Source organism: Streptopelia decaocto (assembly GCF_964273445.1).
Source record: "Streptopelia decaocto genome assembly, chromosome: 26".
In the NCBI taxonomy this organism is placed as follows: domain Eukaryota; kingdom Metazoa; phylum Chordata; class Aves; order Columbiformes; family Columbidae; genus Streptopelia; species Streptopelia decaocto.
The window spans coordinates 1,631,714-1,645,889 of NC_138681.1; the positions used below are offsets into that span (position 1 = coordinate 1,631,714).

Genomic DNA, 14,176 nt, shown 5'->3' on the forward strand with positions numbered 1-14,176 from the left:
CCGCAGGGGGCGGGGCCTGAAGGGGTGGGGTCGGCAGGGCGGGGCCGGGCGGGGCGGACCGGTCCGGCAGGTCGGGGCAGGGGCGGGGCCGGGCGGGGCCTTAAAGGGGCGACAGTCACCGTGGGGAGGGGTGGACCCCACCCGGGCGCTCCCCGCCGCGTCACACGGAGGCTGCCGGGGCGTCCCGGTGACGCTCCCGCCCGTGGGGACACCCCCGTGCCCCCCATGTCCCTCCCCGTCCTCCCCCAAGCCCCCTCTCATGGTGAGACCCCAAAACATCCCTGTTTCTACCCAACCCCCCCCGGGATGACATCGATCACCCAGCCCAAAATCTGGGGGTCTCCAAATCCCGCCGGACACCACGCGGGGGGGGGTCACGGCAGTTTATTGGCACCGCAAGATTCGGGGAGGGGGAAGAAGGGGATAGAACGCGGGGGGGTGAGGAAGAGTTGGGGGGCACAGCTCAGCATAGCAGTGGCACGCACCCCGGGGTGCCCCCACACAGTTCTCGCAGGGAGGAGGGTGGGGGCGGGATCGGGCCCCCCCGGGGGGGCCCCTCAGGCACCCGGCACTTCCGAGCTCTCTGGAGACGGGTCCTTGGCGGCAGCACAGAGGTGGAAAAGCCCTGGGGGGGGACAGGAGCCCGTGAGGCGCGGGGGCGGCTCCGTGTGGGTGTGGGGGCTCTCCCTGCTGCCCCCCACCCCTGGGTGCCCTCAGCATGTGGTCAGGCCAAGCTCAGCTCTGCGGAGACCAGACACAGCTCATTGCAGCAGTGACCCCCCCCCATGAGAACACACAGCTCATTGCAGCAGTGCCCCCCCCTTGAGAACACACACAGCTCAGCACAGCAGTGACCCCCCCATGAGAACACACACAGTTCATTGCAGCAGTGACCCCCCCCATGAGAACACACACAGTTCATTGCAGCAGTGACCCCCCCCATGAGAACACACACAGTTCATTGCAGCAGTGACCCCCCCATGAGAACACACACAGTTCATTGCAGCAGTGACCCCCCCCATGAGAACACACACAGTTCATTGCAGCAGTGACCCCCCCCATGAGAACACACACAGCTCAGTGCAGCAGTGCCCCCCCATGAGAACACACACAGCTCAGTGCAGCAGTGACCGAGCCCCACAGGTGCCTCTACCTGCGGAGCTGGTGAGGATGACGGCGACCCAGCCCAGGATGTAGGACCAGGAGAAGTGCCAGGCGGGCCGGGCCGGGCCCAGCAGGCTCAGCGTGCCCACGGTGTACACGGCCAGGGCCAGCAGCGCCAGCAGCCCTGCGGGCAGAGGGGACAGGGCAGCGGCACGGCACAGCGCGGCCAGAGAGTCCCGGCCAGGCACGGACCGGCACAGCTCAGTGCAGCACAGACCGGCAAAGCTCAGCCTGCTGAGACCAGACACAGCTCAGTGCAGCAGTGACCGGCAAAGCTCAGTGCAGCACAGACCGGCAAAGCTCAGCCTGCTGAGACCAGACACAGCTCAGTGCAGCAGTGACCGGCAAAGCTCAGTGCAGCACAGACCGGCAAAGCTCAGCCTGCTGAGACCAGACACAGCTCAGTGCAGCAGTGACCGGCAAAGCTCAGTGCAGCACAGACCGGCAAAGCTCAGCCTGCAGAGACCGGACACAGCTCAGTGCAGCACAGACCGGCAAAGCTCAGCCTGCAGAGACCGGACACAGCTCAGTGCAGCACAGACTGGCAAAGCTCAGCCTGCAGAGACCGGACACAGCTCAGTGCAGCAGTGACCAGCAAAGCTCAGCCTGCAGAGACCAGACACAGCTCAGTGCAGCACAGACCAGCAAAGCTCAGCCTGCAGAGACCAGACACAGCTCAGTGCAGCACAGACCGGCAAAGCTCAGCCTGCAGAGACCGGACACAGCTCAGTGCAGCACAGACCGGCAAAGCTCAGCCTGCAGAGACCGGACACAGCTCAGTGCAGCAGAGCCCAGACACAGCTCAGTGCAGCACAGACCGGCAAAGCTCAGCCTGCAGAGACCGGACACAGCTCAGTGCAGCAGTGACCAGCAAAGCTCAGCCTGCAGAGACCAGACACAGCTCAGTGCAGCACAGACCGGCAAAGCTCAGCCTGCAGACACTGGCACAGCTCAGTGCAGCAGTGACTCCCCTGGTGACAGCCCCTGAGGCCCATGTGCCCCAGCCCGCCCCCGCCGCCCGTCCCCACGTACCAGCCAGGAGCAGGGTGACACCGGCCACGCGGGCCCGTGCTCGCCGGGCAGTGCCGGCCGCCACGGACACCCCCAGGGCGAGGCCGGCGGCGGCGGCGAGCACCGAGAGCAGCATCAGCACCCGCGTGGCCTCCCATAGGGCTGCGGGGGGAACAGGGGTTGGGGACACCGGGGGGACACGGGACACCGGGACAGTGTCCCTGTGCCCCACACATGGAGACAAGACACAGCTCAGTGCAGCGGTGACCCCCCCATGAGAACACACACAGCTCAGCACAGCAGTGACCCCCCCATGAGACCAGACACAGCTCAGCGCAGCGATGACCCCCCCATGAGAACACACACAGCTCAACACACCAGTACCTACCAGGGGTGGCGGGGTGGGGGTGGCACTGTCCCCCGAGACAAAGGCGCCACAGCCCCAGGCTGGCGATGTCCCCAGGTGCCCGGCGCTGCAGCCACCCGTGGGTGACAGTGGCAGCCAGGAGCAGGGCCAGGCCGGTGGCCCCGCACAGCAGCCCCCCGCCTGCAGGCATCCCCTGCGGGGGGACAGCACCAGGGGACACAGGGCATGACGGTGGGGACACAACCGTGGGGATATCTCCAGGGTAGGGGGGTACCCGGTGGTGGCATCTCCAGGGGATATTGGGGACACCCATGGGGACATCTCTAGGGGCAGGGGGGGTACCCGGGGGTGGCATCTCCAGGGGATGCTGGGGACACCCATGGGGACATCTCTAGGGGCAGGGGGGGTACCCGGGGGTGGCATCTCCAGGGGATGCTGGGGACACCCATGGGGACATCTCTAGGGGCAGGGGGGGTACCCAGGGGTGGCATCTCCAGGGGATGCTGGGGACACCCATGGGGACATCTCTAGGGGCAGGGGGGCTACTCGGGGGTGGCATCTCCAGGGGATGCAGGGGACAGCTATGGGATAGCGGGATAGCCAGGGAGGCACTGCTGGGGATGTTGGGGCACCCGCGGGGTGGCATCTCAGGGGACACCAGGAGCATCTCCAGAGGACACCGTGGGGGACCTCAAGGATGTGGTGACAGGGTGGGGACACCAGGGGCCCCCCAGGACAGACCCCCCCCCGGGGCACCGACCCCGGGCCACTCACCCACTTTCAGCACCCACCAGCCGGGTGTCCCATGGCCGCCTGTCCCTGTGTCCCTCTGGGTTGGGGACAGGGGCCCCAGGGGGACCGAGGCCACCGGGCGCACGTGGCACTGCCATTGTCAGGGACACAATGCGGGGAAGGCTCTGGGTGCTGTCACCACCCGGGTGCTGACACCGCAAAAGCTTGTCCCCAGCGGGGTGACACTGCGGGGGGGCAGGGGACACAGCCAGGGTCCCTCCCTGGTGACAGCAGGTGCCATCACCACGGGGATACTGGAGACAGAGGGGACACTGGGGACAGCAGGGTCAGGGATACTGGAGGCAGAGGGACACTGGGGACAGCAGGGGCACTGGGGACATGAGGGACGATGAGGACACCAGGGACAGGGCCAGCAGGGATGGCGACAGGGGCACTGGGGACACGGAGGACAGAGAGGAAAGGGACACGGGGGACACTGAGAGTTCCCCCAGGGTGGGGGTCAGTCCCCTGGTGCCACACGCGTGCACGGTGACACGCAGACGCGTCCCCCGGGTCACAGCAGCAGCAGGAGGAGGAGGAGGATGAGGCCGAAGCTGCCGCGGGGGGCGGCCCTGGAGCAGGGGGGGCTGCAGGGGACACCTGTGACAGGGGGGGACAGAGGGACCCACATCAGCGGCTGCCACGTCCCCTGAGCCCCGACACCGGGGTGAGGGGCTCCTGCTGCCCCCCCCCCCCAGCCCTGACACCGGGGTGAGGGTCTCCCCGCTCACCTCCCCGCAGTGTCACCTCCCCGAGCCGCAGTGTCACCTCCCCGCAGGCACAATCGTCATCGCCCAGCAGGAGGCAGCTGTAGGTACCGGCGTCCCCGTCCCGCAGCCCCCGCAGGAGCAGCCCCCGCGGGGTTTCGGGGGGTCCCGGGGGTGACACCAGCGCGGCGCGGTCCCCGTAGGGCGGGTGGCAGCGGGGGTGGCCGCGGTTCTGGCTGCAGACGGTGACAGCGTCGCCCGCGGTGTCACCCGAGAAGTACCAGCGCTCGGCCCGCAGCCGGCCCAGGGGGACACCGGCCGCGGGACACCCCAGGGTGACAGTGGCACCCAGTGTGGCGTTGGCTTGTGCCCGGGCACGGTGGGGGCTGTGGCACAGCCCGCAGCCCAGCGAGGGGTCACCACGGCCTGGGGACAACGGGGACTGTCACCGGGACTGGCACCCACCCAGTGTGAGTCCCCACTGGTGTGGGACCCATGGGATTGTCACCGCCCACGGCCATGGGGACATTGCTGAGGGACCATGGGGATTGTCACCGCCCCACGGCCATGGGGACACTGCTGAGGGACCATGGGGACCATCACCACCCCACGGCCCTGGGGACACTGCTGAGGGACGCTGGGGACTGTCACCGCCCCAAGGCCATGGGGACACTGCTGAGGGACCATGGGGACCGTCACTACCCCACGGCCATGGGGACACTGCTGAGGGACCCTGGGGACCGTCACCGCCCCACGGCCGGAGGGGAGACTGCTGAGGGACCATGGGGACCGTCACCGCCCCACGGCGCGGTCATGGCAGGGACTCGCCCCCGTGGGACACTCGGGGACAGCCACCACACAGCTCGGGCCCGGGACGAGGACAGGGGGGTGGGAAGGGACGGCGACAGCGACAGCGACATGTCCTCCCCCCGCCCCGAGCCCCTCCAGCTCCCGCAGCCCCCCCGGACCTCGGGACCCCCCTGTCCCCGCCGCACCCCCGCAGGACCCCCAGACCTCGGTCCCCCCGGTCCCCCCGCACCCCCGCGGGACCCCCAGACCTCGGGACGCCCCCGGGACCCACCGCGGGGGGCCAGGGCCGCTCCCAGCCCCAGGGGCAGCAGCAGGACCCACATCGCCGGGCGGTGGCTCCGGGGGGCGGGACGGGGCGGGGGACGGGGCGGGCGGGGGCGGCACTGCGGGCGGGCGGGGGGGTGACAAGGGACACTCCACACGATCCCCGCTGGGGCTGGCGGGGGGGTCCCCGGCCCTCAAGGCGCTGCCCCCCCCGGGTTTCCCACCTTTCCCACCGGCCGGAGGGGGACAGGGACCCCCACGGTCCCCCCCAAAATGAGGCTCCGGTTCCAGCGCCCGCGGGGGGGGACCGGCCGGTCCCATCCGCTGCAGGGAAACCACGCCTGGAGGCCGAGCTGCCCCAGGACCATTTATTAGGCTGAGGGCGGGACCCCCCCCATCCCGTAAATCCCATGACCCCCATTTTCCTGCCCCCCCCGCCCCGCCTCAGTCCTCCAGGTTGCGGAACGCCGCCTGCATCTCCTCGTTGAGCTGGGCGAATGCGGCCGTGATGGTGGCTTCACCGTCCTTCACCGGGTCCTGGGGACGCAGGGGACAGGGTGGCATCACCACGCGCCCCCCCGGTGGTGCTCAGGGCCCCCCCGCCCCATACACCCACCATGAACTTCATGGCGCTCAGCCGGTACAGGATGTCCCCCAGGTTCTCGCGGATGGTGGCCCAGGTGACGCGGCGCTCGCCCGCGGCCGTGGCCTCCACGGCGTGACGCGCCAGCTCATAGAAGGTCACCATGTTCTGGAGCATCCCCACCGTCTTGTAGAAGGGGCAGAACCTGGGGGGCGGGGGGGTGAGGGTGGGGGGTGCAGGGGGTGCGGGGGGTGTGGGATTTGGGGGGCTGGGGTACCTGTCGTAGGAGGAGTAGCCGTTCTGCTGGAGGAAATCGTCCTTGAGGAGCTTCGCCACCTCCAGGGTCACCTTGTCGGCCTCGGCGAGGGACGCCTGTGGGGGGGACAGCTCTGGGGTGTCCCTGTCCCCATCCCATCCCATATCCCATGTTCTCATCCCGAATCCCATATCGCCCCCCATCCCACATCCCCCATCCCATCCTCCCCCCCATCTCCATCGCCAACCCCTCCTGTCCCACCCGTCACATCCCCATCCTCTGTCCCAGATCCCACATTCCACGTCCCCATCCCAACCCCTGTCCCACATCCCATCCCATCCCATATCCTCCATCCCAGATCTTCCCTTTCCATCCTGTCCCTTATCTCCACTCCCAATTCTGTCCCATCCCATATCCACATCCCATCCTATCCCATCCCATCTTCCCATCTGCATCCCATCCCCATCCCATGTCCCCATTCCATTCCATATCCCCGTCCCATCCTGATTGCCAACCCACATCCCAAATCTCCATCCAATATCCCACATTGCACACCTCCATCTCATTCCATCTTCCCATCTGCATCCCATCCCCATCCCATGTCATGTGTCTATGTCCCATGTCCCCATGCCATTCCATATCCCCATCCCATCCTGATCGCCAACTCACATCCCATATCTCCATCCCATCTCATCTTCCCATCTACATCCCATCCCCATCCCATGTCCCATATTCCCATCCCAATCCCATTCCATATCCTCATCCCATCCTGATCACCATCCCACATCTCCATCCTGTCTCCCCATCTTCATCTCAGCCCCATCCCATGTCTCATACCCCATAACTCCAACCCCATCCCATTACCCCCATCCCCATCCCCATATCCCACCTTCCCGACCAGCTGCACGATCTCCGCCAGCTCCTCCTCCTCCTGCAGGATCTCCCGCGCGCGGCGGCGCAGGGCGGGGAACTCGGGGTGCAGCCGCTCGTAATGGGGCTCCAGCGCCCGCAGGTACCGGCTGTAGCTGATCAACCAGTTCACCGACGGGAAGTGCTTGCGCTGCGCCAGCTTCTTGTCCAGCCCCCAGAACACCTGGGGGGGGTCACACACACAAGAACAACAGAATCCCACCCCCTTCAGCATCTTGGTGGCTGCGCTGGACTCTCTCCAGCAGTTCCCTGTCCTGCTGGAGCTGAGGGGCCACAACTGGACACAAGATTCCAGGTGTGGTCTCCCCAGGGCAGAGCAGAGGGGCAGGAGAACCTCTCTGGACCCAGCTGGTCTCCCATCCAAGTACTGACCGGGCCCGACCCTGCTTAGCTTCCCAGATCAGACAAGATGGGGCATTCTCAGGGTGCTATGGCTGAATATATTTTATATATATGTATATATGTTTCTCAAGTGTATCCTTATAGTTTCTGAACTAAACCCTTTATTCAAGGGCAGAGCAGAGGGGCAGGAGAACCTCTCTGACCTACCGACCCCCCCCTTCTAACCCACCCCAGGTCCCATTGGCTTCCTGGCCACAAGGGCCCAGTGCTGGCTCATGGTCCCCCTGCTGTCCCCAGGTCCCTTTTCACTCCTCTCCAACAGGTTGTTCCCCAACTTATACTGGAACCTGGGGTTGTTCCTGCCCAGATACAATACTCCACACACCAGGGGGGGCCCCGTGCCACAACGGGGCGTCCCCCGCGCCCCACTCACCTGCACGATGCCCAGCGTGGCCGAGGTGACGGGGTCCGAGAAGTCCCCTCCCGGTGGGGACACACTGCGGGGGACAGTGAGCAGGGGGGGGGGGGGGCAGTGAGCAGGATGGGAGGTCAATGCGATGTGGAGGGGGGGGTCCCCAACACTGCCCCCCATCCATGTCCCCCGCACTCACGCGCCCACGATGCTGACGCTGCCCTCGCGCGCCGGGTTCCCCAGGCACCGCGCTCGCCCCGCGCGCTCGTAGAAAGACGCCAAACGCGCGCCCAGGTACGCCGGGTACCCGCTGTCTGTGGGGGGGACACAGACACCACGTCACCGCGGGCCCATGGCTGGTGGGGGGGGGAACGGGGGTTCAGCGGGGTCCCCGGGGTGGGGCCTCACCCGCCGGCATCTCGGCCAAGCGCCCCGAGATCTCGCGCAGCGCCTCGGCCCAGCGGGACGTGGAGTCGGCCATCATGCTGACGTTGTAGCCCATGTCGCGGAAGTACTCGGACAGCGTGATGCCTGCGCCGGCGGCACGTGGTTTGCACGCTCGGTGTGCGCTGTGGCACGCTCGGTGTGTGCTCTTGCACGCTCACTGTGTGCTCTTGCATGCTCAGTGTGCACCCCGGCACGCTCGGTGTGTGCTCTTGCACACTCACTGTGTGCTCTTGCATGCTCAGTGTGCACCCTGGCACACTCGGTGTGTGCTCTTGCACACTCACTGTGTGCTCTTGCATGCTCAGTGTGCACCCTGGCACACTCGGTGTGTGCTCTTGCATGCTTGGTGTGCACCCCGGCACACTCGGTGTGTGCTCTTGCACACTCACTGTGTGCTCTTGCATGCTCAGTGTGCACCCTGGCACACTCGGTGTGTGCTCTTGCATGCTTGGTGTGCACCCCGGCACGCTCGGTGTGTGCTCTTGCACGCTCACTGTGTGCTCTTGCATGCTCAGTGTGCACCTTGGCACACTCGGTATGTGCTCTTGCATGCTTGGTGTGCACCCTGGCACACTCGATGTGTGCTCTTGCACACTCACTGTGTGCTCTTGCATGCTTGGTGTGCACCCCGGCACACTCGATGTGTGCTCTTGCACACTCTGTGTGCACCCCGGCACACTCGGTGTGTGCTCTTGCATGTTCAGTGTGCACCCTGGCACGCTCAATGTGCACTCTTGCACACTCGGTGTGTGCTTTTACACACTTTGTGTGCACCCTGGCACACTCAGTGTGTGCTCTTACACACTCGGTGTGCACCTCGGCACGCTTGGTGTGTGCTCTTGCGTGCCCAGCGTGCACCCTGGCACACTCAGTGTGTGCTCTTGCACACTTGGTGTGCACCCTGGCATGCTCTGTGTGTGCACTCTTGCATACTCACTGTGTGCTCTTGCACACTCAGTGTACACCCCAGCACGCTCACTGTGCACCCTCCAGTGCTCACTGTGCACACAGCTTGCACGCTTGTTGTGCACACTTGCGCACTCGCTGTGCACCCTGGCACACTCAGCACAGCCCCTTGCACGCTTGGTGCGCACCCTGCTGAGCACCCACCCTCCCGCGCACGTGGTCGGGTGCACAAGCAGCACGGTTGCACGCGTGTGCACGCTCACCCGTGTAGATGGAGGCTTCACGCGCCGCCACCGGCATGTTGGAGGTGTTGGCCACCAGCGTCGTGCGCTTCATGATGGTCTCGGTCCTCCCGTCCACCTCCATGGTGAGCTGGGGACGGCGCCACCGTCACCGCAGTGCCCGGCTCGCCCCGGTGTCACCGCAGGGTCCCCCCGGTGTCCCCACCTCCGGGAAGTCCCGCAGGACCTCGGACATCTCGTTGCCGCGCTCGCCGCAGCCCACGTAGACGATGACGTCGCTGTTGGAGAACTTGGAGAGCGACTGCGAGATGACGGTTTTGCCGCAGCCGAAGGCGCCCGGGATGGCCGTGGTGCCGCCCTGCACGCACCTGGGGACACGCGGGGACACGGGGGGACAGGGGAGTGATGGCTGCAGACCCCCAACACCGCCCCTTGGCCCCAGCCCTGCTGTCACCGTCCCCAACCTCATCCCCATCTGCCATCCTTGTCCCCACTGCCATCTATCCCCACTGTCCCCATTCCCATCTCTGTCCCTCACCCCGCTCTCTGTCCCCACCCCTGTCCCCCAGCCATGTCCCTTATTCCCATCTCCATCTCCTGTCCCCAACCCTTGTCACCAACCCCATCCCTGTCCCAAATCCCCATCCTCTGACCCTTATCCCCATCTCCATCCCATCCCAAACCCCATCCCTGTCTCTTATTCCCATCTCCATCCCATCCCCAACCCTTGTCCCCAACCCCATCCCTGTCCCCATCCCCTGTCCCTTATTCCCATTGCCATCCCCTCTCCCCAATCCTTGTCCCCATCCCTGTCCCAAATCACCATCCCGTTCCCAGCCCCATCCCTGTCCCTTATTCCCGTCCCCAACCCTCGTCCCCGACCCAACCCTGTCCCTTATTCCCATCTCCAACCCCTGTCCCCAACCCTCATCCCCATCCCTGTCCCAAATACCCATCCCCTGTCCCTTATTCCCATCTCCATCCCATCCCCAACCCTTGTCCCCAACACCATTCCTGTCCCCATCCCCTGTTCCTTATTCCCATTGCCATCCCCTTTCCCCAACCCTTGTCCCCATCCCTGTCCCAAATCCCCATCCCGTCCCCAACCCCTTTCTGTCCCCATCCCCTGTCCCTCATTCCCATTGCCATCCCATCTCCAACCCTTGTCCCCAACCCCATTCCTGTCCCCATCCCCTGTCCCTTATTCCCATTGCCACCCCCTATCCCCAACCCTTGTCCCCATCCCTATCCCCCATCCCATCCCATCCCTGTCCCCATCGCCATCCCCAGTCCTTGTCCCCATCCCTGTCCCAAATCCCCATGCTGTCCCCATCCCTGTCCCTTGTCCCCATCCCCATCCCCATCTCCGTGCCCCTCCCGCCCGCGTCCCGGTCCCCGTCCCTACGGGAACAGCGCGTCCAGCACGCGCTGGCCGGTCAGCAGCGGGTGACACGCCGGCAGCTTCTCGGCCACCGGCCGCGTCTGCCGCACCGGCCACACCTGCAGCATCGTCAGCCGCTCCGCCTGGCCCTGGAACTCCAGCTCCAGCACCACGTCCTGCGGGGACAGGGGACAGCGGGCAATGGGGACAGGGGACAGCGGGGACAGGGGACAGCGGGCAATGGGGACGGGGGACAGGGGACAGCGGGCAATGGGGACGGGGGACAGCGGGCAATGGGGACGGGGGACAGCGGGGACAGGGGACAGCGGGGACAGCGGGGACAGGGGGGACAGGGGGGACAGGGGGGACAGGGGGGACAGGGGGGACAGGGGGGACAGGGGACAGCGGGGACAGGGGACAGCGTGGACAGGGGACAGCGTGGACAGGGGACTGCGGGAACGGGGACAGCGGGGGCAGGGGACAGTGGGCACAGCGGGGACAGGGGACAGCGGAAAGCAGGGACAGCAGGGACAGGGGACAGCGGGGACAGCAGGAACAGGGGACCCGCCACCCGCCCTTACCGTGACGCTGTAGTGCCCAGGGGGTGCCACGTAGGTGACGGTGCCGCGGCTGCGGGGCGGCACCATGATGCGGTGCTGGAGCAGCGAGTTCTCCATCACCGTCCCATAAATGTCACCGCCGGTGACGTGACTCCCAACCTGCGCCGGGGGGTGGCCGTGAGGACACGGGACCCCAGCGGGGACGGCGTGGGTGTCCCTGTGGTGGGGGGGACACGCACCCGGATGTCCTTGCTGGGGACAAAGTCCCAGGCCAGGTGGCGCGGCAGCGCGGGGACGTTGGTGCCGCGCGGGATGTAGATGCCGCCGGTGTCGCGCGCGATGTCCCGCAGCGGGCGCTGGATCCCGTCGAAGATGGAGCCCAGCAGCCCCGGGCCCAGCTCCACCGACAGCGGCTGCCCCGTGCGCAGCACCGGGTCCCCGACCCGCACCCCGGCTGGCACCGCTCAGGAAACGCTCGGGAGATGGGGACGGAGAGGGGACGAGGGGCTGGGGGTTACGGGGCAGGGAAGGGACAGGGGGACAGGGAGGGGATAGGACAGGGGTGATGGGGAGGACAGGACGGGGCAGGATGGGGGGACAGGGAAAGGACAGAGGGGACAGGGCAGGATGGAAGGGACGGAGTGGACAGGACAAGGGGGACAGGGAAGGGACAGGATGGGGGGACAGGGCAGGACAAGGGGACAGGGAAGGGACAGGACAGGGGGGACAGGGAGGGGACAGAGGGGACAGGTCAGGATGGAAGGGATGGAGTGGACAGGACAAGGGGGACAGGGCAGGATTGGGGGACAGGGAGGGGACAGGGAAGGGACAAAGGGTCTCAGGGCCATGGGGCAGGATGGGGGGACAGGGAAGGGACAGGACAGGGGGGACAGGGAGGGGACAGAGGGGACAGGGAAGGGACAGGGAGGACAGGGAAGGGACAGGAGGGCTGGGGACAACGGGGCAGAAAAGAGTGGGAGGGACAGGGAGGGGACAGGAGGGGGGAACTGGAAGGACAGGAGGACAGGACAAGGGGACAGCAGAGGATGGGGGGGACAGCAGGGGACAGGGAAGCGTGGGATGGGGACACGGGGGGGACAAGGCCAGCAGGATACAGGTCTCCTCGTACACCTGCAGCGTGGCCGTGTCCCCGTCCAGCCGGATGATCTCCCCGACCAGCTCCGCGTGGCCCACGCGCACCAGCTCGAACATGGCGGCCCCGGCCATGCGGGTGGCGGTCACCACTGTGGGGACAGGCCACGGTCACCGTCACCACCGTGGGGACAGGCCACGGTCACCGTCACCACCGCAGGGACAGGCCACGGTCACCGTCACCACTGTGGGGACAGGCCACGGTCACCGTCACCACCGCAGGGACAGGCCACGGTCACCGTCACCACTGGGGGGACAGGCCACGGTCACCATCACCACTGTGGGGACAGGCCATGGTCACCGTCACCACTGGGGGGACAGGCCACGGTCACCGTCACCACTGGGGGGACAGGCCACGGTCACCGTCACCACCGCAGGGACAGGCCACGGTCACCGTCACCACTGTGGGGACAGGCCATGGTCACCATCACCACTGTGGGGACAGGCCACGGTCACCGTCACCACCGCAGGGACAGGCCACGGTCACCGTCACCACTGGGGGGACAGGCCACCCAACCCCAATCACCACCCCCCTGCCAGCTCCCACCTCCCCAAACACAACCCCTCCATGTCCCCAAATCTGTCCCCAACCCTGTCCCCAACAATGACCCCTCTATGTCCCAAACCTTGTCCCCAAAAGTGACACCCCCATGTCCCCAACCCTGTCCCCAGCCATGACCCCCCATGTCCCCAACTCTCTCCTCAACCCTGTCCCCAACAATGACCCCCCCATGACCCCAACCACACCCCCCCTGTCCCCAACAATGACCCCTCCATGTCCCCAACCACACCCCCCTTGTCCCCAACAATGACCCCCCCATGTCCCCAACCACACCCCCCTGTCCCCAACAATGACCCCTCCATGTCCCCAACCACACCCCTCTGTCCCCAACAATGACCCCCCATGTCCCCAACCCTGTCCACAACCACACCCCCCTGTCCCCAACAATGACCCCCCCATGTCCCCAACCACACCCCTCTGTCCCCAACAATGACCCCCCATGTCCCCAATCCTGTCCCCAACCCTACCCCCAACCACACCCCCCCTGTCCGCAACAATGACCCCCCATGTCCCCAACCCTGTCTCCAAACACAACCCCCATGTCCCCAACAATGACCCCCCCATGTCCCCAACCCTGTCTCCAAACACAACCCCCATGTCCCCAACAATGACCGCCCATGTCCCCAATCCTATCCCCAACCCTGTCCCCAACCACACCCCCCTGACCCCAACAATGACCCCCCCATGTCCCCAACCCTGTCCCCAACCACACCCCCATGTCCCCAACAATGACCCCCCATGTCCCCAATCCTGTCCCCAACCCTATCCCCAACCACACCCCCCTGTCCGCAACAATGACCCCCCATGTCCCCAACCCTGTCCCCAACCACACCCTCCTGACCCCAACAATGACCCCCCCATGTCCCCAACCCTGTCTCCAAACACAACCCCCATGTCCCCAACAATGACCCCCCCATGTCCCCAACCCTGTCTCCAAACACAACCCCCATGTCCCCAACAATGACCCCCCATGTCCCCAATCCTGTCCCCAACCCTGTCCCCAACCACAACCCCCCCGTCCCCATCCCCGCCGGTGTCCCCGTGTCACCAGGCCCCGAGACGCCGTGCACGGCCCCCAGCAGCCCCTCCCGCTCGGCGTCCGCCAGCCGCGCTGCCCCGCTCCCCGCCATGGTGTCCCCAGCGCGGCCCCGTGTCCCCGCGTTATATGGGGCGGGTGCCGGTGACGCGGCGGGCGGGGGCTGTGTACAGTCAACACGGCCCCTCTGGTCCCCCCCGGCACCGCCGCACCGAGGTGCCGCACACCGGCATGCGCCGGCCTTGGCCGCGC

General features: G+C 66.5%; 2 protein-coding genes across 2 annotated transcripts; both read right to left on the reverse strand.

Annotated features, from left to right (window-relative positions):
• Nucleotides 1-378: 378 nt before the first annotated feature.
• On the reverse strand, nt 379-2,732 carry LOC309450201 (lens fiber membrane intrinsic protein-like; the record flags this gene model as incomplete). Its single annotated transcript, XM_082072929.1, has 4 exons — nt 379-625; nt 1,154-1,288; nt 2,197-2,337; nt 2,564-2,732. The coding sequence occupies 4 exons, from the start codon at nt 2,730-2,732 to the stop codon at nt 558-560; spliced, it is 513 nt and encodes a 170-aa protein (XP_081929055.1). The 3' UTR covers nt 379-557.
• Nucleotides 2,733-5,559: 2,827 nt separating this feature from the next.
• Nucleotides 5,560-14,018, reverse strand: LOC309450396 (V-type proton ATPase catalytic subunit A-like; the record flags this gene model as incomplete). Its single annotated transcript, XM_082073231.1, has 14 exons — nt 5,560-5,652; nt 5,732-5,903; nt 5,976-6,070; nt 6,844-7,047; nt 7,660-7,723; nt 7,838-7,952; nt 8,047-8,169; nt 9,255-9,363; nt 9,439-9,601; nt 10,639-10,790; nt 11,196-11,333; nt 11,414-11,628; nt 12,290-12,418; nt 13,937-14,018. 14 exons carry the CDS (start codon nt 14,016-14,018, stop codon nt 5,560-5,562), a joined length of 1,854 nt encoding a protein of 617 aa, XP_081929357.1.
• Between the last annotated feature and the right edge of the window lie 158 nt (nt 14,019-14,176).